General features: G+C 43.6%; 1 protein-coding gene across 1 annotated transcript in view; it reads right to left on the bottom strand.

The window, feature by feature from the left end:
* The window catches only part of FERMT1 (FERM domain containing kindlin 1), a 44329-nt gene that overhangs the window by 15413 nt on the left and 5174 nt on the right, over positions 1 to 23742 (bottom strand). The window contains exons 3-10 of the mRNA XM_082216377.1: positions 23243 to 23476; positions 14292 to 14432; positions 11436 to 11649; positions 10685 to 10787; positions 9162 to 9269; positions 7534 to 7665; positions 5934 to 5983; positions 1822 to 1946 (exon numbers count right to left, since the gene is read on the bottom strand). Coding sequence (XP_082072503.1) covers positions 1822 to 1946; positions 5934 to 5983; positions 7534 to 7665; positions 9162 to 9269; positions 10685 to 10787; positions 11436 to 11649; positions 14292 to 14432; positions 23243 to 23476 — 1107 coding nt within the window. The remainder of the gene's footprint in view (positions 1 to 1821; positions 1947 to 5933; positions 5984 to 7533; positions 7666 to 9161; positions 9270 to 10684; positions 10788 to 11435; positions 11650 to 14291; positions 14433 to 23242; positions 23477 to 23742) is intronic.

Below are 23742 nucleotides of genomic sequence, written 5' to 3'. Positions count from 1 at the left end.
TTCTCCTCCGTTCCTAGAGTGGAGAAACAGTACGGAGCAGCCGTCTTAGCATTAAGTGTGGAAGCCAAAGTTTGCTCTTGGCTTCCTGCTTGCTGGTTGCCTGGGGGAAAGCAAGTCACAAGAGTTTCTTTTCACATAACACCAAGCCAGCCGCTCCGCCGTGTGTCAACCTGGTTTAGGAAGGGAGGAGCTGAATGCAGTAGCACATAGTTCCTGCACAGGATAATTTCCCTAATCCTGGTTTATGGCCAGTGTCATGTCTGAATGGGGCGACTCCATGAAAGCAGACTACAATTTCTTGTTGGAAATGTAAAGAAGGTACCTTTTATCGTATGTGGTGGACTTACAAGGTAATATAAGCTTTCTGGGAGATGATATACAGTGAAATGAAGAAAATGTTTAAAATAACTTTTGTAAAGAAACCAGGAGCTTTTCTGTTAGGAATTACAGGTACTGATATTTGAAAGGAACAGAAGAGACTTTTTATGTATGGATCAACAGCTGCCCAGATGTTACTGGCCCAGAGATGGAAAGAAGACAAAGTCCCTACCAGAGAGGAGTGGCAAACCAAGCTGATGGGCTCAGAAACCAAGGCGACAAAAACTTTATAAAAGAATGAAAAAAATTATAAGTTATTTAGGAGACCATTGCAAGCAGATGGAAACATTAGCAGAGTTTTGATCTCACTTGTAGCTTAACAATTACCATGGAGTAATCGAAGTATGAAAGAATATACAATGGTACCTTGGGTTACAAGCACTTTAGGTTACAGGCTCTGCTTACCCAGAAGTAGTACCTCGGGTTAAGAACTTTACCTCAGGATGAGAACAGAAATCATGCGCCGGTGGCAGCGGGAAGCCCCATTAGCTAAAGTCATGGGTAGGCAAATTAAGGCCCAGGGGCTGGATCTGGCCCAATTGCCTTCTAAATCCGGCCAGCAGACAGTCCGGGAATCAGCATGTTTTTACACGAGTAGAATGTGTGTTTTTATTTAAAATGCATCACTGGATTATTTGTGGGGCATAGGAAAATTTGTTCATTATTTTTTCAAAATATAGTCCAGCCCCCACAAGGTCTGAGGGACAGTGGACTGGCCCCCTGCTGAAAAAGTTTGTTGACCCCTGGCTAAAGTGGTACCTCAGGTTAAGAATGGTTTCAGGTTAAGAACGGACCTCCGGAATGAATTAAGTTCGTAACCAGAGGTACCACTGTACAGTATTAAATGTTCAAAACAGGACCCCGTGGAGGGGATGAGGGAAGCCCTGAGATTTGGAGGAATCTCTTTACATTGAGGTCCAGCGCCGAGGGCCTTCTGGCGGTTCCCTCATTGCGAGAAGCGAGGTTACAGGGAACCAGGCAGAGGGCCTTCTCGGTAGTGGCGCCCACCCATCAGATGTCAAGGAAATAAGCAGCTATCTTATCTTTAAAAGAGATCTGAAGGCAGCCCTGTTTAGGGAAGTTTTTAATATTTAATGCTGTATTGATTTTAACACTTGATTGGGAGCCGCCCAGAGTGGCTGGGGAAACTCAGCCAAATGGGGGTGGTATAAATAAATTATTATTATTATTATTATTATTATTATTATTATTATTATTATTATTTGAATATACTTTTTGATTCTTTGTTTATAACTTTGTATTTGAAAAACCAATAAAAATGATTTCCAAAAAAAGAAAAGAAAGCAGATTACACGGTGCTTGTGCACATATGCACCAAAAGTGAAGAGCAAAGAGGAGCGCTGAATTGTGCTAGAAATTCCCCAGTAGGTAGTCAACCAGGATGCGTTTCGTAAAGGTGGTCTGAAAAACAGCACTCCATACCTCTTAGGTTGAGCTTCTCAATGGGTTCTCCATGTTCAGCCTCCTTATTTTTAAAGTAAGAGACGGATGTGTCCTTGAAGACAAACCAATACTGCTTGAAGGCTTTCAGCGCCAGCTTTTTGGACCTGCAAATTAACAAACCAATTAACAAACCTGCAAATTAACAAACTATCTGTGTGTGGATGGGGAGAAAGCTCGTTCTCCCCTGCTCCAGAGGTTAGGACCTAAACCGATGGCAGCTTCAAGTTACAAGAAAGGAGATTCCACTTAAACATCAGGATGAACTTTCTGACAGTAGGAGCTGCTTGAGTGAAATATGCTCAGAGTCGAGAGTGGATTTCATGCTCTTTATTCAGCTCATAGTGGTGAGGAGGGAATGGAAGTCTCCTCAGAGTATCTGCTTTATATACATTATTTACACAATGGGCTGCACGTGATTGGCTAATTCCGGAATTCTCCTGTAGGCCAATCAGGTTGTGGATTCACTTCTATCTGGAGCTGGATTGGGTGGCTCCTGCCGACCAATCATACTGCTGCATTGTTCTAGGACCAATCAGACTGCTGCATTCTGAATCCTATTGTTCTAGGACCAATCAGACTGCTGCATTTTGGATCCTATTGTTCTAGGACCAATCAGACTGCTGTAGTTTGGATCCTATTCAACTCAGTACATAACATTGAGGGTGGAACAGATTCCCCATGAGGGGCAGTGCACTCTCACTTGAGGTTTTTTTAAGCAGAGTTTGGATGGCCATCTGTCATGGATGCTTTAGCTGAGATTCTTGCATAGTAGGGGATTGGACCAGATTGGACTAGTACCTTCCAACACTACAGTTCTGTGTATAGTGTGAGCAGGGTGGATAAAAACCAATGATTAAAAAAAATAAAATAAATCCGATTTTTAAAAATTTAAATTAGATTTTTTTAAAATTTAAATTGGATTTTTAAAATAAAATGCTTTTGGAGGAAAATTCTTTCTAAAGATAGTTTTCTATTTAAGTTACATTATAGTCCAAAGGCTAGTCATCAGGATATGTTTTAAGTATTTCATGTGTGCTAAAACTCAGTCTAAGTTTTTTTCTTTTTAAATATGCAACCACATCAGCTAACAAACATGGATATGTGTGTGATAATATTATTGTTTTAGTTAAATAGTTTCAATTGTTATTAAGGAAACGATTATTTTTCTCCTTCCAAAAGTTGTCCAAATATAAACAGTTAACTTATTAAACCTCACAATAATTTCATAATTGTCTATGTATTTCAAATAGTGTAACAGATCAGTAATTTTTGATATAACTGTAAAAACTACTCTGAAAATTTATTATTCCAGAAATGAAACCTTGATTTGGTTGTAAATATTAAGATTATACGAGCAAGAATGAATCTTCCTGTAAAAAAAAAATGATTTAAATCAAGTCTTACTGACTGGTTTGTCTTGTTGTTTGCGGGACCAGAGATTTACAGAAGATTGGAAGAAGTATATGAATTATTTGAAGAGCAACTGTAATCAACAAATTACGCTAGTAGGACTACAAGATGTTTTGTAAGGAGAAATATAAGAAGTGCTACAAAGTATATAAAGATAGATAAATTGGTTATGAGTTTGAAATGTAATAGGGAAACTAAGAAATGCATACTGAGAGATTAGACTGGAAAATTTTCAGACAGGATTGATGGAAGTCAAAAATTTGAATAAGATGTAAAAGTATGTTTAATTACTGTTGAAAATGATATGTTAAAAACACTAATAAAAATTATATTTTAAAAAAAGTCTTACTGACTAGTGATTTAAATCTTGATTTAAATCGATTTGATTCAAATGAAATCCACCCTGAGTGTGTGCACATTGATTTGGCTGCTTTTTTTTTCTTGCTCTAGTTTCTTGCATTTCAAAGGTCACTTCTGAGGTTCCGAGGTTCTTATTAAGAATGTCTTAATAAGAATGACATTGGTTCAGTGACAGAAATGGGTCCCTATAGCAGTGTTGCCTTTGAGGGAGCTCACACAAGTCCCTTGGGGGCTATTGCCCTGACAGCCAGGGAACAGACTGATGCTGAAAACTGGCATTTAATCTTGAAAGCACAGCTCCTGCCCTTTGTCACTTGCATATGAATCAAAACGATCTTTTATTAGAGGTTTCAAAAATAATCAAATTCCCTTTGAAGCACACCGCTTCATTTCTGGGGGAAATGCCGCCACCGATTAGCAAAACTAAACACTCTAATCAGAGTTCAAAGCTACAGGCAATCTCTTATCTTATGTTTTCCATAGAATTAAACGTTTGGAATCAGTCACTTCAATGGAAGAAATAGGCTAGAGACTTTCCAGTGCAAATAAGACAGGCAATAGCAGAGCTTTATCTGAGTCACTGGAATGTTCAATTTGATTGCCAACACACACAACTGATAGTGACACAGGTCGGTGCTCCTACCAGAAATTCATGCTCATTTAACAATATACAGTTGTACCTTGGTTTGCAAACAGCTTAGTTCTCGGACATTTTGGCTCCTGAACGCCACAAACCCAGAAGTGACTGTTCCGGTTTGCGAACTATTTCTGGAAGCTGAACGTCAGACAGGTTTGACGGGAACTTCCTGCAGCCAATCAGAAGCCGTCCTTTGGTTTCCCAACGTTTTGGAAGTCGAACAGGCTTCTGGAAAGGATTCCATTAGACTTCCAAGGTACGACTGTACTTAGAAGCATGCAGGCAAATGTTGCCGACAGCTGTGTTGGTCTACTACAGGCATAGGCAAACTCCGGCCCTCCAGGTGTTTGGGACTACGTTTCCCATCATCCCTAGCTAACAGTGGTCAGGGATGATGGGAATTGTAGTCCCAAACATCTGGAGGGCTGGAATTTGCCTATCCGTGCTCTACTTGGGGGGGGGGGAAATCCAAAATAGCAATTTTTAAGACCAACTAAAAAGTCACCAAGAAGCCAGCCTTGGTGTTTCTTAAGCCTATGAATCTAGGTAGATGTTAAGCACAAAAGAAATGCACACCTAAAAATGAGGCAGGAAGAGAGTGAGAGAAAAATATGTTGCTGGCATGATAAAGGGGAAAAAAATCTAGTCTGCAATTTGCAAGGTGTGGTAAGGGCTCAGTGGCACAATATGTGCTTTCTATGCAAAAGGTTCCATGTTCAATTCTTGGCACCTCATGGTAGTACAAGGAGAGTCCCTGTTCTAAAATTCTGGAAAGCTGTGGACAGTCAGTGTCGGATTTTTCTGAGATAGATGGGTCAAGGATGTGACTTGTCAGCTTCCAGTCTTCCTAACAGTCTTAATACAGAATGGAAGAGGTGCCATGCAGATTAACCACACTTATTAGATAAAAGGTAAAAAGACAAACAACCCCTGGATGGTTAAGTCCAATCAAAGGTGACTATGGGGTTGCGGTGCTCATCTCGCTTTCAGGCCGAGGGAGCTAGCGTTTGTCCACAGACCCTTTTCTGGGTCATGTGGCCAGCAGGACTAAACCGCTACTGGCACATGGAGGACCGTGACAAGTGCCAGAGAGCACGGAAACGCTGTTTACCTTCCCGCCGCAGTGGTACCTATTTATCTGCTTGCACTGGTGTGCTTTCGAACTGATAGGTTGGCAGGAGCTGGGGCAGAGCAACGGGAGCTCACCCCGTCGCGGGGATTCAAACCGCCAACCTTCTGATCAGCAAGCCCAAGAGGCTCAGTGGTTTAGACCACAGCACCACCCGCGTCCCACTTATTAGGGACTCGGTCCCATTTAACTCAGTGAGACATAGTACTTCCGCGTGAGAATACAGAAGTCTCTGCTGCACACAAGGCTAAACTGTGAAAGGCTTAAAGTGCAACAAGGCAACTTTGTCCAACCACGTGGCCATTCCAGTTCACAGCACAATCCTTAAAAGAAAAAAAAAGATTAAAGAAAGCTATTTTACGGAGGTGGCTAATGGCATTCATCACATTATAGTGTTACATTGGTACACTCTGCACCTCAGCGGGAATGTGAAAATAAATTATAGCCAGAAAACCTTTCTGTGCTAACTGGTGTCCATTACAGTCCATATTTTAATTTTACGATTTACAAAACAAAAACAAAGAAAACTTTATATGATTTTTTTTATTTACTTACCTAAATAGTTTGAGGTTATCTGCAAGCTTTGGTATGTCTGTGATATCCTCCTAAAGACAGCCAAGAATTGTTTTAGTTTCACTTATAGATAATTCGCTGATACTATCATATATATGCACTTGGTTAAAAAGTTATGTGTTGTCATTATTACTATTCCCTTGCGGTATATCTTGAATCCCAACTCAACAGCATGCCAACAAATAGGTAGCTTTTTTCACATTTGGGAGAAGCAGACTATCCAGAAGGTGTTCTCCAGAGCATAGCAAGTTGACAGAAAAATTTCTCTTTAGGACAATCTAGGCCAAGTCAGAAATTGGGGAGCAATCTCTGCACTGGGAGAGATTCAACTGAGTTATTGCATATGCAATACAAAGGACTTTCCCAGCACCCTACCTGTGCTCCCTAAATCTGTTCTGGAGGGTAGGCACGAAGCCCAGGACAGGTTTAGGGGACTCGTGAGGGGAGGAGAGGGAGAAAGTCCTGTTGTGCAAGTGTACCTTGTTCCCCATGTGCATTACCCCACTTAAGCTGAATTCCACCCCACGAAAAGAACATTTATTTCAGTAGAAGAGTTGCAACCATACGAGAGATGGACTGTCATTGCAATGGAGTCACTGTGTGTTCCCATATTGCAGGGATAGCCAAAACGAAACTCCCAAGATGTTGCTGGACTACAGCTCCCATCAACCCCAACTATCATGACCAATGGACAGGGATAATGGAAGTCATTGTCCAACGCCCAGATACCTCAGCTGGTTAGAGCAAGGTGCTGATCCAGCCAAGGTTGCAGGTTTGATCCCCGCATGACGAAGGGTTTCAACATTTTTGAGTCCTGGGCTCCCCATACCACCTACATTCTTTCTGTGGCAGCCCTGTGGGGCTCAGGAGCCCAGTTATGTCACCCCTTGCCGGCAGAGCTGGCAACCTCTCACCCTTTCCCAAACAACCTTCCTTGTGGAGTGTTCCCTCAGCCTCCTCTCCCATCTCCTTGGAAGTCCTCTGGGCAGCCGCTGCCGCCGCCCCCTGCCCCAAAAAGAGGCACCTCCTCACACTGTCCATTCCCAACATCAAGGGCTGGAGGACTGGCTGGCTGGGCTCCCTCACCCACTTGCTTGCTTACTCCAAGGCCGCCTCAGCTCCTGGCAACCAGCACGCTCTGACCAGCCCCAAAGGCACCATTCGCCTGGGGAGGTTGTAGCCAGGGCTGCTGCAACAAACAGCTGTGCAAGCTGTGGGGAGACAGAGACGTGAGAGGGTATCAAAGGAGCGAGGGAAGGAAAGAGGGATGGAGGCGAGTGTTGCCCGTGGCACCCCTGATCATTATTCAAGGCACGCTAAGGTGCCGTGGCCCACTGGTTGAAAACCACTGCCGTAAGGGACAGTTGCATATTCCTGAATTGCAGGAGGTTGGAAGAGATGATCATCAGTGTCTCTTCCAGCTCTATGAGTCTACCACTTCTGGAGGGTTTCCTGTGTTGGCCACACCTGCCCTAATGGATGCAGCTTGAGAAATGTTTAGTGACAAATCACAGACCCCACTCCTCTGCCCACCCAATTTTCTCAACTTTGACCTCTACAGGCACGCATGTGCATGGTATACCAAAATATTCTCTGCTTTTCCCCCTTCCAGAGTGACTTCAAGGTTAGAAAGGGCCGCCTCCACTTCATCCGTTTCTGCTTCGGTTGTGAAAACTTGTGACCCCGATGACAGTGTCAACTTGCTGATGTGGTACTACAGGAAAGATAACAAGATAAAGACAGGGAGTTGAGCAAGAGAATATACGTTGGCTTCACATCCAGGAGGGATTTGTTGTGAGCCAATAACAAAATCTTATGAAACTGTCCTTTTAAGCAATGTATGCATTACATATGAATGCATATGAATGTTTTGTTAGCCCCCAAATGGAAAACGAGCGAAGTCCCAAACAAAGAAGAATGGCAACTTAAACTGATGGAATATGCGCAGACTGCGGACCTAACATATAGAATAAGAGAACAAGAAGAACATAGGTTTAAAGAAGACTGGAAAATGTTTATTGAATATATGGGGGGAAATTGTGTGCATTTGAAAACGTGGACAGCATTAAGATAAATTCAACAGTGTAAATAAGTTTTGATGGATGTAATAAGGGAATACTGAATGGTTTAGTTTATATAAAATATGAAGGGATTTATGTTGTGCAAAATGAGCCAAGGAAAATATCCTTGATATTTTAAGGTTGTTTAAATGAAAATGCTAAAATGTAAAACAGAAAATGTAATAAAAATGATACAAAAAGGAAAAGGAAAAAATGTATGCATTAGATTTGTCCTGTTTTTGGACCGGCTCTCAGAAAGTCTTACTATAACAACAGCCAAGTACAACAGAAGACTGGAGTCTCCTGATTGACCAGAGTCTCCCATTTTAATCACCGTGTATTAATGGGAACACTGTATATTTATACCCCACCTGTCCTGCAAGGAGCTCAAGGTGGCATACTCAATTCTGTTACCTTTCCATTTTATCCGAACAACAACCCTATGACACAGGCTGAGAGACAGTGACTGGCCCAAGGTCATCCAGTGAACTTCATGGCTGAATCGGGCATTGAACCCTAATCTCCCAGGTCCTGGGATATCACTCGAACCACTATTCCACACTGGCTCCGTTTTATTGCATATTTTGACCATGGGCCTTAATATTTTAACATGTCAAGCAGATAGTTTTATTGTGCATTTTAACAATGAACACGGAGCCTGCAGAAATCACTTTCTGGGAATCTGTTGCAGGACAGCTGCCTGTTTGTTTCCACTCTGCCTGCAAAGGAAAAAAAAGCAAAGGAAAAAAAAGTATAGAAACACTCTTCTCTCATCTGAAAGAAACTGATTCCTGTAGCACTCCTCCTGAAATGACCAATTGCTTGGACGTGGCAAGCATAGAACAATGCTTTGAGAGGGATGGTCCTGTTTGCATTTCGTGTGGTTAGATTCGTTCTGCCAAAGTGTAACTTGGCAGTTGCCGCCGTAAAAGACTGGGGGCACCTGTCAATTATTTACATGGGTCTCAGCGGAGCTTGAAAGAGCCAACCCGTTAATCACTGCCGAAAGAGGCAGGGTTGGAGCAGGAGAAGGAAAGGGCTTGCAGAGAGGAACCAGTCTGAGCTCGGTTCATTGTGTTCATGTCCTGGCAGGTGTTTGCCTGCCGCAGATGGGGAAACTGGTTTGTCAACTTGAGGATCAAGTACGTACCTGCAGCGCAGCAAATATGAAGGTTTCTTCCTCTGTGCAGTCTATCTCTTCCAGCAGAATGGCCCAGCGGGCTTGTTCGTAGAGCTGGTTGATTCGCACTGCGTCGTACTGCCAGGAGAAGACAAACAAGGCCATGTTGTGTCAGAGGCGGCCTAAGGCTCTCAGCCAGCGGTGGCCAACATCTTGAGTGAGCCTGTCATTATGTACAGCTAAGCAGTGCGACACACAAAGACACAATGCATTTCTAATAGGAAGCAAGCCTGAGTCAGACAGAGATAGTTGCAGGAGTGAGAAAACGTTAAAAGATAAGCGGAAATCTTTATTTGAATTCATGAAGAATAGGTAGAACATTAACATTGATGAGACCTACATTGGCTCCCAGTACGTTTCCAAGCACAATTCAAAGTGTTGGTGCTGACCTTTAAAGCCCAAAATGGCCTTGGCCCAGTATATCTGAAGGAGCGTCTCCACTCCATCATTCAGCCTGGACACCAAGGTCCAGCTTTGAGGGCCTTCTGGCTGTTCCTTCCCTGCGAGAAGTGAGGTTACAGGGAACCAGGCAGAGGGCCTTCTTGGTGGTGGCACACATCCCGTGGAACACCCTCCCATCAGATGTCAAGGAAATAAACAACTATCTGACTTTTAGAAGACATCTGAAGGCAGCCCTGATTAGGGAAGTTTTTAATGTTTGATGTTTTATTGTGTTTTTAATATTCTGTTGGGAGCCGCCCAGAGTGGCTGAGGAAACGCAGCCAGATGGGTAGGGTATAAATAATAAATTATATTATTAGCTATTACTATTATTAATTATTAAAGCCAGATAGTGTGTTGCATTTGAGCTCCGGACCTGAGCTCAAATGCAAGTCTGATGAGAGCCCTGCAACTAGGCATTTGAGAGTGACTTTCATCTTTCTTTGCACAGGAGAAAGAATCAAACATTAACCTTCCCAAAGCTACATGGAAGCACGACTTGGCGTTGGTCAGGATATAAGCAATAAATTATGATTCTTATATTATAATTACAGCAGTTTTTCTATGTGGTAAATTAGTAATGTGTTATAGTTATTGCATTGTGATATTTATATTACTGGTATTTATAGTTGTGGGAGATAGAAATGTATTATCTAGATGGTGGAATTCAACGGAGTGCTGCTGAGATTGTTCAGAAAGCATCTCCCTTCTCCTTTCTGGGATGTTCTGCAGTTTCCCGAACTCTCCAGAGCGGATTTGGGGCAGGTGCCTGGGTGGGTTTGCAAGATGCTAGCAGGAGTCATTGCACTGGCTTCCACTAGTGGAATGAGTTAGCTGAATCCAGTGCAGACTTGGCAAGTGCCGTGAGGAGGGGTGGCAGCCCCTAGTTTTTCTATATTTATGTAGATACGCATTTGCTACATGAGTCGCAGATGGCCAAAACTCAGAGAACAAACAGGAAACCTAGTAAGATCCTCGCAGTTGCTCTTTATCCAACATGCCTTAAGTCACGACAGACCGTGAAGGGAAGCGACTCTTTAAGAGTTACTTACTTTTGCATTCAGATCAAAGAAAGAATAGTACTTGAAGCGTAACAAAAGCTGGTCGTCCTCCTGGATACCTTGTTCCATAAGTGACCGAGAAGAATCTAACCACCTGAAAGAGGAAGGGAGATAAAGGAACAGAGCAGGAAGGATCCTGTTAACTTGCAAGGCGTCTGGGAGAAACAAGGTAGCATATAACCATGCAATCGGGGCTTCAGGCACTGTCTTCCAGACCTACCTGGAGATCCCGGGGTTTAAATTAAGAACTTTTGGCTGTGTCACTGATTTTCAGCCTCCCTTCCCCCTGTAAAAAAACCCCCATACAGTGGGGTACTTGGGTTAAGTACTTAATTCGTTCCGGAGGTCCATTCTTAACCTGAAACTGTTCTTAACTTGAAGCACCACTTTAGCTAATGGGGCCTCCTGCTGCCGCTGTGCAGCCACTGCACGATTTCTGTTCTCATCCTGAAGCAAAGTTCTTAACCTGAGGTACTATTTCTGGGTTAGCGGAGACTGTAACCTGAAGCGTATGTAACCTGAAGCATATGTATCCCGAGGTGCCACTGTAATACTGTAAGCTGCTTTGAGTCCCTGCCAGGGAAAATGGCAAGGTATAAATAAAGATATAATATTAATAATAATAATAATAATAATAATAATAATAATAATAATAAGCGCACACAAGGACATCACACACTCATGACCTATCCTGGCTTGTCCAAAGTGGCTAATCCTGATATCCAGCGGCGGAGTCTCTTACCCAGCATTCAGCTTTGCTTTGTCGGCCAGAGTCCGAGGCTGGTACATTTTGGCAAGCGATTCCGGTGTGCAGTTCGAAGGGCTGAAGGCAAGGTTGTTCCAGCTCTGCTTGGCCAGAGGACTGTCACCAAACCAGGCAACTGCAGAAGAGACAGGTGTCCCACTGACAGGATCGTAGATGGGAGTCATGGTTTTGCTATAGAAGCCAGGGCTTGCTGAAATAGAGGAGATGAACAATTGAGTCTACAACAGCACAGCCAGTATCAAAACAAGGAAAGTGGCTTTCCCTAAAGCCTGGCTGATCTCAGAAGTGACCTTCTATAAAACAGGTATAGAGAACTCCGCTCTCTCCAGGCAATGCTGGACTCCAACTCCCATCAGCTCAAAGCAGCATGGCCAATGGTTGGGCATCATGGGAGTTGTAGTGACATCTAGAGGGGCGCAAGTTTGTCCCGTCCCTGATGGGAGCTGCTCATGGCAAAGGAAATGGAAGAAATCAAAGTCTCTTTAAGGCTAAGAACATACTGTGGTGAAGGAATGAGCAACGAGCTAGGTGCTCCCAGTTATTGACAGCATAATGTCTCTACATGTCTACTCAAAAGCAAGACCTATTTATTTCCATGGGGCTTACCCTCATGTAAACGGGTACAGAATGACAGCCTTAATGGCATTTTTTAAAGGCTGTTCTGGGGCTGTTCTGGGGTGGTTGGAGCAGGCGACTTTCACGTGCCCAGTACCCCAGGACTGAATTCGTATCAGCCAGAGCCTTGCTTTCCTGAGAAAGGCACTTTGTGACTCAGCTAGAGCAATAGCTCCCATGCGACTGTGGTTCATTAGCCAAGACTGCAAACTGTGTCCCTTCTTTCCTGGCTAGGTCCTTTCAGTGAACCTCCTTCGCTCCTCTTGAAAGCTTTCCAGGATATGTGGCTTCTAAGTCAAGAGATCAGTGACACAAGCCAGAAGATCATTCCACCAAGGAAAACTCACTCCTTCTGATAGCCAATCTATCATACTACAACTGCCCCCTTTTCTGCAGGCTAATCCTGAGGGGATCTGGTGGGAGACTGAAATGGGAGGAACAAACTAGAGCAGAGTCACCATTTCTCAGGAAACATTTTTCTGATAAACTTCCTGAGATTTTCCTTTATCTCATCCCCCCCCCCAAGTAAAGAAGGCTACACTGCAGACTAATCTCCCATTATTTTCTACCACTTTTTGCTTGGTTTTTGTGTTTTGCTGGCTTCGGCAGCAACTATTTCCTACCCTTCCAATAGCCCAGAAGGATGCTAGGCCTGAGGCACTGGGGTGGATTCAAAATGGCGGACACTTTGCCAACAGCAGCAGAATAAACAAAGCCAAACTTGGTGACAGAGGCTGCCAATGGTGAGCCCCCACCCCTGGGAAACTGTTGAAGAGCTTCCCATCTCCTTGGAGAAACAGGTCATAAGAATCCCGAGAGCTTTGGTTTACCCCTCACATCACAGCATCCTTAACACACTACAGTTCCCAGAATTCTTTGGGGGAAGCCATGCGTTTTAAATACATGGTGTGGATGTAGCCTCAGTCTTTCCTTCTGCCCACAGAGGGGAGAATTTCAAGAGGCCATTTTGCGCACAGCTCCAGAGATAGCCTCCCACAGAGAGACAGTTATCCCACCAGCTTCTCTCTCCATTTTCTCCTTGTTCAGCAGACTGAAAGATGCTCAAAGGCCTTCACTGCCGTCATCCAGCACAGCTGGCAAGAATTGTTACTGCGGAGACCATTGATGCCCTCCAGAATGTATTGATGCCTTTTTGGACTAGGGTACCAGTTTTTATAGGGATGCGGGTGGCGCTGTGGGTTAAATCACAGAGCCTAGGACTTGCTGATCAGAAGGTCAGCGGTTCAAATCCCCGTGACAGGGTGAGTTCCCGTTGCTCGGTCCCTGCTCCTGCCAACCTAGCAGTTCAAAAGCACGTCAAAGGGCAAGTAGATAAATAGGTACCGCTCCGGCGGGAAGGTAAACAGCATTTCTGTGCGCTGCTCTGGTTCGCCAGAAGCGGCTTAGTCATGCTGGCCACATGACCCGGAAGCTGTACGCCGGCTCCCTCGGCCAATAAAGCTAGATGAGCGCTGCAACCCCAGAGTCGGCCACAACTGGACCTAATGGTCAGGGGTCCCTTTACCTGTACCAGTTTTATGGGTGTCACAATGCAGATGGTGGAGAATGGTTTTGCCCTTCTTTGCCATAAAAAGTTTGAAAAATCACCCAGAGATGGAGAGAAGAAAGAGTCCCCACCAGAGAGGAATGGGAAACTAAACTGTCAGACTATGCTGGGATGGCAAAACTGACTGGGAAACTCAGAGACCAAGAAGAAATTCAAGAAAGAATGGGGAAAGTTTATAATTTATTTAGGAGACCACTGTAAGCAGATGAAAACATTAGCAGGATTTTAATCTCACTTGTAATGCCACAAATACTACGGACAATATGGATGGTTATAAAACATAGATTATGGAATAATATGCAGTCAGAAATGTTGACAACAGGACCCATGGAGTGGATGGGGGAGGGAAAGTCTCGAGATTCAGAGAAATCTCATTTTACAGATATGTATTTGGTATTGTAACTAATTTCCATTTGTAAAATCAAATAAAAAATGATTTCAAAAGCTAAAAAAAAAGTTTGAAAAACTAATTCAGCCTTTGGTACAGCCCCATAATGCTCACCCACTACCGAAAGTAAGCCTTCTTATGAACTCAACATGTATTCCTTCCCTCTCTTTCCTGTTGCTTGTGACAAATTGAAAGATCACAAGTGCCTTACTTACCAAATAAGTAAGCAAATAAACTCAGTAGTGTCTGTTGGGTTATTTACCTGGCAATCCCAAACTCACAGGAGAGTTGTTCAGATTTAAAATATCTTCTATGACTGGTTCTTTGTCTTTCTCTTTTCTCTTTTTCTTCTTCGCATCTTCCGATGGTCTCAGTAGAGAGAGTTCTTCTGGCCGTCTGATACCTGGGAGGGAGTTTCAGAAGGTAAAAATGGAAACATCTTCGATGAGAATAGGCTGAAGAGGCTTCCCTCATTTGTGCCTCCTGAGCTTTGACAAATTTGGTTGCAGCCTTGCCTATGCTTACAATATTTCCTCCCTGGACAAATTTATTGTACCAAAGGGCAGCACATACACGTTATGTTTCTTTTCCTCACATTTTCTATATTAATAAGAGTTATTTTTAGGGGAGGGGGAAACCTTGGAAACGAATAAAAATAAAATAAAAATGAACCTGCCTACCTACGAGCTGGCAGTTCAAACAAGAAATTTTGTGTTATTTTCTTTGCTTTTCCCAGTGTATGGGAACATTCTCCTTGCTTGCTTGACCAAGGTACAGGGATGAGAACTGCAGGGCTGAATCTCTGCATATGTAGAACAAACATGGTCTGATGTGTATGAATGACCCTATTTTATTTCGTCAGTCAACTCAAGCAATAGAACTAACTGCTGATATTGTAGCAGAAGTACTGCAGTGTTCTGAAAACACAATCAATTGTATTAGGTGCTTCCTACTTTCCCTTCTTCTTTAATTACGGTCTTATAGCCAAACAATGCTTTTATTCAGTTAATTTGGTCACACATATTCTCCCGCAGGCTGAACTAATTTATCTGCTCCATAACTGTTATTTGTGGTTAGGAAGACTGAAGAGCCAAATTCCAGTTGAGCAATATCTGGGGCTTTCATCATAGTAATTGTGACACTCAAGACAGGTTTACAGTCATGCGCTAGGAATTTAGATAGTGAATTGCACAGCTGTTAATATGGCTCGGGGTGACAAATTCCATCCCTAGGGAGCGTGCGCGTTAATTCACATGCCACAGGAGATGTGAACGATATGCACTGCGGTCGTTCTGAAATTCATGGCCTTAAAACAGCCTTATTGAGTTGAGGCAGCAACCTCAAGCTGTCGTGTTGATGCAAACGCCATTAACTCTGTGAGATTTGTACCAGTAGGAAGATGGTGCGTTAGCACTGCCATTTTGACAGTTTCAGAACCACTCCTCCTCATCTCTCTCTAAAGATAGATACCGTATTTTTCGCTCTATAAGATGCACCAGACCACAAGACGCACCTAGTTTTTGGAGGAGGAAAACAAGAAAAAAATTATTCTGAATCTCAGAAGCCAGAACAGCAAGAGGGATTGCTGCGCAGTGAGCGCAGCAATCCCTCTTGCTGTTCTGGCTTCTGTGATAGCTGCGCAGCCTGCATTCGCTCCATAAGATGCACATACATTTCCCCTTACTTTTTAAAGGGAAAAAGTGAGCTTTATAGAGCAAAAAAATACGGTAAATAATTTTAATGCAATGGTGCATTCCATTTTTCTTCGCAAAAACAAATCCAAAGTTGCTCACGGGGGTGGTGTTGAAATGTAAAGGGAGGGGGTTGATTAAGTATGGGGGAAGGATAGTTTGCAATGGGGTTGACAAGTAGGTGGGGCAGCGAAGCGAGCAGGGGCAGAAACCCTAGTGTGTGTCTGTGTATACTCTGTCTGTCTATCTGTCTGATATTCATCTCTGCTTCACATTCACCAAGATATATATATGAGATTTTTTCTGGATATAATAGGTCCCGACGCAGGTGGTGCTGTGGGTTAAACCACAGAGCCTAGGACGTGCCAATCAGAAGGTCAGCGGTTCAAATCCCTGCAACGGGGTGAGCTCCCGTGGCTCGGTCCCTGTTCCTGCCAACCTAGCAGTTTGAAAGCACGTCAAAGTACAAGTAGATAAATAGGTACCACTCTGGCAGGAAGGAAAACGGTGTTTCCGCGCGCTGCTCTGGTTTGCCAGAAGCAGCTTAGTCATGCTGGACACATGACCCGGAAGCTGTACGCCGGCTCCCTCGGCCAATAAAGCGAAATGAGCGGCGCAACCCCAGAGTCGGCCATGACTGGACCTAATGCTCAGGGGTCCCTTTACCTTTAACGTTTAGTCTATATCCTCTTTCTTTTTTGAGAGAAAATGTTTCTATTCTTTCTTTCTTTCTTTTTTGGGAATAACATTATTATTATTATTACGTTTTTACATCAAGTTTAAGGTGCATAAAAATAGAACACATAGAACAATACCCGTAACAAATGAAGCAAACAAGTGTGGGACAATCAAATGTTAAATCAACAAGGTGCTTCTGTACCCGTGCCAAATATAGTCCATAATCTTCTGAGAGTTGTGGGAGGGTGAAGAATGCCCTCAGACTTAAGTTATATGCTCAATAAATTTATACCATATAGCATAAAAATTATCTGCTTCTGGACCATTTCTTTGAGCCTGAACTTGAAAGGTAAGGTTTTACATCAGAGCAATTTGCCACATTTCCTTATATACTTTTTTCTTAGAATTCAAACCCAGTTGTTCAAGTCCTACTCTCTGGAGCAACAGGAAATAAATCTGCCCAGAACCTAGGTGAGAGTTCTTCTGCTATCTTGTCCAACTGCTTTCAATGCAGGAATCTTTTGCCAAACCCACATCCTTGAGATTAAAAGTTCCGTGCTCTACTGACTGAGCTAACTGAGTCAGACACCCAACTCATTCATTCAGTGTTTCCTCTTTGGACTTGCTCCCCAGGCCCCTCACTGTCTTTGTTTACCTCTTCTCTACTTATTAATTTATTTAATATACAGCCCTTTATCTGTAGATTTCAGGGTGGTTCCTGCTCCCATTAGCCTTCTTTGAACAACCGTGCCAAGAGTACTCTAGGTGGGGTCTGGCTTAGCCTACAGACAGTAAAGTAAAGGTAAAGGGACCCCTGATCATTAGGTCCAGTCGTGGACGACTCGGGGGTTGCGGCGCTCATCTCGCTTTATTGGCCGAGGGAGCCGGTGTACAGCTTCCAGGTCATGTGGCCAGCATGACAAAGCCGCTTCTGGTGAACCAGAGTAGTGCACGGAAACACCGTTTACCTTCCTGCCGGAGTGGTACCTATTTATCTACTTGCACTTTGACGTGCTTTCGAACTACTAGGTTGGCAGGAGCAGGGACCGAACAACGGGAGCTCACCCCGTTGCGGGGATTTGAACCTCCGACCTTCTGATCGGCAAGTCCTAGGCTCTGTGGTTTAACCCACAGTGCCACCCGTGTCCCTCTACAGATAGTACCTCTGATCTAAAGAAGTGCTATGAATGATATCCATGCAAGGAAGGATAACTGCTCCACAACATAAACCATAATTGAAATACCACCCAAAGAGGTTTTAAAACCAGTCTGCAATGTAGTGTCAGGTGGAGAAAAGAGGTACACTGTTCAAAAAAATAAAGAGGTACCTTGGCTGTTTGAAAAGCTGAAGTAAAGTTCTTAACCCGAGGTACTATTTCTGGGTTAGCAGAGTCTGTAACCTGAAGCATCTGTAACCTGAAGCGTATGTAACCCAAGGTACCACTGTATTGGGCTTTCATCCAATTAGCTTGGGATTAACCCACTGAAACAAACAGTTCAGTGGTACCTTGGTTGTCAAACTTAATCTGTTCTGGGAGTCCATTTGACTCCCGACACCTGCACTCAGTCGGAAGCCATGGAAGTCGCGTCGGATGTTTGGCTTCTGAAAAATGTTCGCAAACCAGAACACTCACTTCTGGGTTTGTGGCGTTCACGAGGCAAGCTGTTTGGGTACCAAGGTACCACTGTATAGAATATCTATATATGGTTAACACAGATAACTGAAGAAGAAACTCTTTCCTTTAATCACAGAAGCAGAAAGCTCATTCTTAGATCATCAAACAAGCCTTAGGAATTATAACCCGCACCGAACAACATAGAGCGAAATTTACCAAAGCCAGATGTTGTTCTGTTTCCATCCTTTGCAAAGAGCGGTTTCGTGGGAAGCCAACCACAAGGCAAAAAATATGGAAGGGATTGCAGTTGTGGGAAGGGACATAGGTCAATGGCAGAACACAGGCTTTGGGAGGCAGCCTTGTCTGAAAACCTGCAGAACTGCTGCTAGTCACACTTCCGGTTTACCACGGAGCCGATTTGCAAGCGGAATTCAGCCCTCTGGGGAGAATCCAGCTTTTCAGGGGAAAACGGGGTTTTTGCAAGGGCGCTGCAAGCCCCCAAAAGCCTCAGGAGGAAGATCCTGAGGACAGGATCCCTGCAAGCCATAGAGCGGTCTCTCTGCTGCCAAGGAAAGCTCCATTAAGGAGCAAAAAGAGCAGCGAGATTGAGACGCCGGCACGGGACGCCATTTTCTACCCTCGAGAAGCGCAGCCTCAAGCTTGTTTGGCATAGCGGTAGACTCCAAAACACTAAAAAATCCGGATTTAATTGGCGAAACAAACAAGAATTGCATAAGAAGTGGTTAAAATGGTGGATCATCAGAGGTGCTGGTGGAAGTCTAAAAAGATTGTATAAGTGATAAGTTTTGTGGTACATTTTATAATTTATATGTTAAAATCAATAAAAATTATATATATATATATAAAAAAATATATATAAAGAACAGCTGCTAGTCAGTACAGGTAGTACTTGTTGGCTTTTTGCAGTATAGTAACGTTGCAGAGAGCTTGCTGGGGAGATCATGCATTAAAAAGAAAGGACTCAAAAAGTACTTAAAGGTTTTAATAAGGAAAAACAAAAACTCCATTTACACTAAATACATCAACAAACCAACATGACCCAACCACCAACCCATCCCCCAGGGTAATGGGAGAGCTAGGTGCTGCTCCTTATATACTCTACCCAAATGCTGACACGCCTTAATCAAATACAACTCAGCAGCACCTGCTATGTTTCACAGCTGTAAAGCTGGGTCTCGTTATCTTGCTCTGGCCCTTGCTCCGGCCCCTTAAAGACATACACATGGAGTGGAACAATGATGAACCTTTACATTTAAAGAAACCATTCAACATTTCCCCTGCGGTTCATCATTGTGGAACAAAAACATAAAGCATACTTTGTACATGTCTTTCATTTTAACTCTATAAACCCATTTTGAATCAATAACTCTCATATCTGGGGTTTGTGGTACAAGAGACCAAGTGTTATGCTCTTTTAAAGAAGCTATCTCAGAGTTCATAGCTTTATACCAATTTACAGCTTGGTGCTTAGGTAAATTCTGAACATCATTGTAGCTTTTTGGCTCAAAAACCGCCTTATTGGCATACACAGTATTAAAATGTTCATCTGCGAAACGTTGTGGCTTCTGCCTCTTTCTATCTGAACGTCTCAGTCCGGAAGGAGAGTCAGACTCGTCAGACTTAATGGGACTCAGTGAACTACTAGTTTCAGGTTGTAAATCATCATTGTCAGACTGAAGAGGTGCCTGTAGGCTAAGCTCACGGTCAGAAAACTCAAGAGAATCTAACCTCCCCTCAGGTGCCTGTGCCTTTAAATCCTCAAACAAATTATCCGATTCAACAGGCTTTTTGTCTTTTTCCATTAATTCAGAAGCACCATTTCCTCCTCCTGCTGCTGCTGCTTCCTCTTCTTCCTCAGTATCATCTATACCGTTAGCATCTTGGAAAACAGCAACCCCATTCCAATTTACAGTTTGTATCATGCTTCTGGTAATATGAAATTTGCCAGTTGCTGGTATGTAAATTCTGTACGCCCCCTGCTGGTAGCCCATTAATTTTCCCTGAACACTACGTTCACCCAATTTCTGCTTAGCGGGATAATGCATAATTACATCTGAACCCCAAATACGTAGGTATTTCATATTAGGGCGTTTTTTAAACAGCTTCTCATAGGGGGTGACATCTAAACCAGAATGATAACTGCGATTTCTAACATAACAAAAGGCATCGAGTGCTTCAGCCCAAAAGACTTTGGGCAGATTAGCATCGTGCAGATAAGTTTTAACCCCTGCCTGCAGGTCACGCTGCACAACTTCAACAAGCCCATTTTGCCAGGGACTTCGGGGGCAAGATAACTCATGAGTAGTCCCCTGCGCTTCCAGGAATTTCTCAAAATCCTCAGAAACAAATTCCCCGCCCCGGTCAGAAAACAGGTTCTTAATTGGTTTGTTAAAGTGTGTTTTTACCCAGTTGCAAAAAACCTTGTACTTCTCAAATGCTTGGGACTTCTCAGCTATTGCATAAGTCCAACAATATCTACTATACTGGTCTATCAGGGTAAGCCAGTACTTCGAACCTCCTAATGATGGTGGGAGTGGCCCAACTAAATCACAATGTACACGCTCAAATGGCTCAGTTACTTTCCTATCTGAGCACCTACCCTTGCGTGCAACCTTAATCTTATTCTTGCAACAGGATAGACATTGCATAAAGAATTTACATGGTTTTAAGTTGAGGCCATTGACAATATTCTGTGTCTTAATTACATCAGCAAAATTCAGGTGTCCCAGAATTCTGTGCGCCTCGTGGACACACCCAGAATGTGGCCTTACATTCCTCAACCCCTGGCTTGACTGTGCTACTCTGCAATTTATAGGCGATTGTGAGTAGGTGCGAAAATACAGTCTATATAAACCATCAGATTCCCGGGCATACAATAGACGTTTGTTCCCTTCAAAAAACTCACACATTGACTTTAAGAAACGCACAGTTATGCCTTGACGAGCAAAACACCTTACTGATAATAAATTGTCCATTGACGGGCAGTAAATGCAGTTCGCTATTGTAATGTTTAAAGAGTCAAGTTTAACAGTACCCCTGCCAAGCGACTGCAGGACTTGTGAATTGGCTAAATGTACATTACCAATTTCCTCTTCAAAAGAAATAAACAAGCTTCGATCATTGCAGACGTGCTGCGATGCTCCTGAGTCAATAACAAAAGACTTCCACTTGGCACCTTTAATTCTTTTACGATCTTTAGTCCGAGCGTGAAAAGCTCGCGGCTCGTTTCTGTCTCTACTATACGATGTCGGCTGCTGGGCTGACGACCGTGACTGACGAACAGAAACAGGCTTGGGAGTACTTTGCTTTCTTTTGGCTCTGCAGTCCTTTGCAAAATGTCCTTGCTTATTGCAGAACCAACAACGCTTTGCAGCTTTAAATGCAGTTGTATCACCACAGGTTTGCATATGGTGTTCCTCATTCTTTCTGGAAACAGGAGTGCTTATGGCACAAGCCTCCCTTCTATCCAACTCGCCCATTAATCTTGCCGTTACCCCTTCCACAGTTAATTGTGCTGGTGGAACGGCAGATATCTGGCTAGCTATACCATCAAAGTCCTCATTAAGGGAACAAAGGATGATAAAAACATACTGAATATCAGGTACCTCCATGTCCCTTCGAATTAATTCGCCGCGTATTGCCTCCAGACGTCTCAAGTGTGCTGCCAAATCACCACCAGGCTGCAACTTCGTCTGGTACAACTGCTTGAAAAACGTCAATGCAGACGCTGACTCTTTTCTAACATGCACTGCTGCAAGACTGTCCCACATTTCTTTGGCAGTTTTCTTATTTCTTATATAGACTACTTGCTGGTCGCTGACTGCCAAATTAATTATCGCCCTGGCTTTTGCATCTCCTTTCGACCAAGCATTAGTTACAGGGTTAGGAGGGTCATCAGTTACATAGGTCCATACTTCTCTAGAGGTCAAAAGCGCCTCCACCCGAAAAGACCATAAACTATAGTTCTCATCTGTCAGCTGTGGGAAAACCAGAGCCTTCTCAGCTTCAGGAACCCGGTCAACCATTCTGGAACTCTTCCAGACCCACAAAAACTATGCTAACAGGAGAAGGAGTTTTCAAACCTTTCTCAGAGTCCAAAAATATGCAGTCATCCACTCAGCAGCTGGGCCCATAACCAAAGATGTTGGCTTTTTGCAGTATAGTAACGTTGCAGAGAGCTTGCTGGGGAGATCATGCATTAAAAAGAAAGGACTCAAAAAGTACTTAAAGGTTTTAATAAGGAAAAACAAAAACTCCATTTACACTAAATACATCAACAAACCAACATGACCCAACCACCAACCCATCCCCCAGGGTAATGGGAGAGCTAGGTGCTGCCCCTTATATACTCTACCCAAATGCTGACATGCCTTAATCAAATACAACTCAGCAGCACCTGCTATGTTTCACAGCTGTAAAGCTGGGTCTCGTTATCTTGCACTGGCCGTTGCTCTGGCCCCTTAAAGACATACACATGGAGTGGAACAATGATGAACCTTTACATTTAAAGAAACCATTCAACAGTACTAAGTTAGAAGGAACAATTGTCTGACTCAGTATATAATGCATCTTTGTATACTACTAATTGTGTTAGCAAAGAGCATTCACGAAATTAAAAGACACCTGCTCCTTGGGAGAAAGGCGATGGCAAACCTAGACAGCATCTTAAAAAGCAGAGACATCACCTTGCCAACAAAGGTCCATATATTTAAAGCTATGGTTTTCCCAGTAGTGATGTCTGGAAGTGAGAGCTGGACCATAAAGAAGGCTGATCGCTGAAGAATTGATGCTTTTGAATTATGGTGCTGGAGGAGACTCTTGAGAGTCCCATGGACTGCAAGAAGATCAAACCTATCCATTCTGAAGGAAATCAGCCCTGAGTGCTTACTGGAAGGACAGATTCTGAAGCTGAGGCTCCAATACGTTGGCTACCTCATGGGAAGACAAGACTCCCTGGAAAAGACCCTGATGTTGGGAAAGATGGAGGGCACAAGGAGAAGGGGACGACAGAGGACGAGATGGTTGGACAGGGTTCTCGAAGCTACCAGCATGCATCTGACTAAACTGCAGGAGGCAGTGGAAGACAGAAGTGCCTGGCGTGCTCTGGTCCATGGGGTCACAAAGAGTTGGACACGACTAAACAACAACAACAATTGTGTTACCAACACATATTCAACTACCCAGAGTCTTGGAGAGGCCACACTTACCAAGGGTCCTGCAGATGTCTCCAACTACCCTGAAGACCACAGCTGAGAAGCTAACGTTCAGCCTCACCGTCTTCATGCTCGGCAGACGGAGGCGCAACATTTTGTGCTGAACAGTGAACAACAGCTTGGCATCTGCTTGCACCCCATACTTATCCAGCGTCCAGTGAGTTTTGAGAAGCCAGCACTGCTTCTGCTCCCACCAAAGGGCATAGTCTGACCAGTCCTGCGACACTCCTGGGGAAAACAACAAAACCAAGCACAAGCGTTAACAACCTGCTAAAGGTGATTGGTCAGGGATGATGGGAGTTGTAGTGGGACAACATTTTTAGGGCTGCGGGTTTCCCGTCCCTGAGTTCAAAGAACAGGTACCATTATAAGCCTTCTTATGTAAACACGAATCCACCTGGCTCTACTTTGCACCTAGGCTGGTGAGCTGTGTTTGGTGTGGAGAGAACAATCTGGCTCTTAATACGGCTAAGACCAAGGAATTGGTGGTGGAT

Source organism: Podarcis vaucheri (assembly GCF_965113315.1).
Source record: "Podarcis vaucheri genome assembly, chromosome: 3".
NCBI lineage: Eukaryota > Metazoa > Chordata > Lepidosauria > Squamata > Lacertidae > Podarcis > Podarcis vaucheri.
The sequence above is the reverse complement of the archived record's forward strand: the minus strand, read 5'-3'. Positions and strand labels throughout refer to the sequence as shown.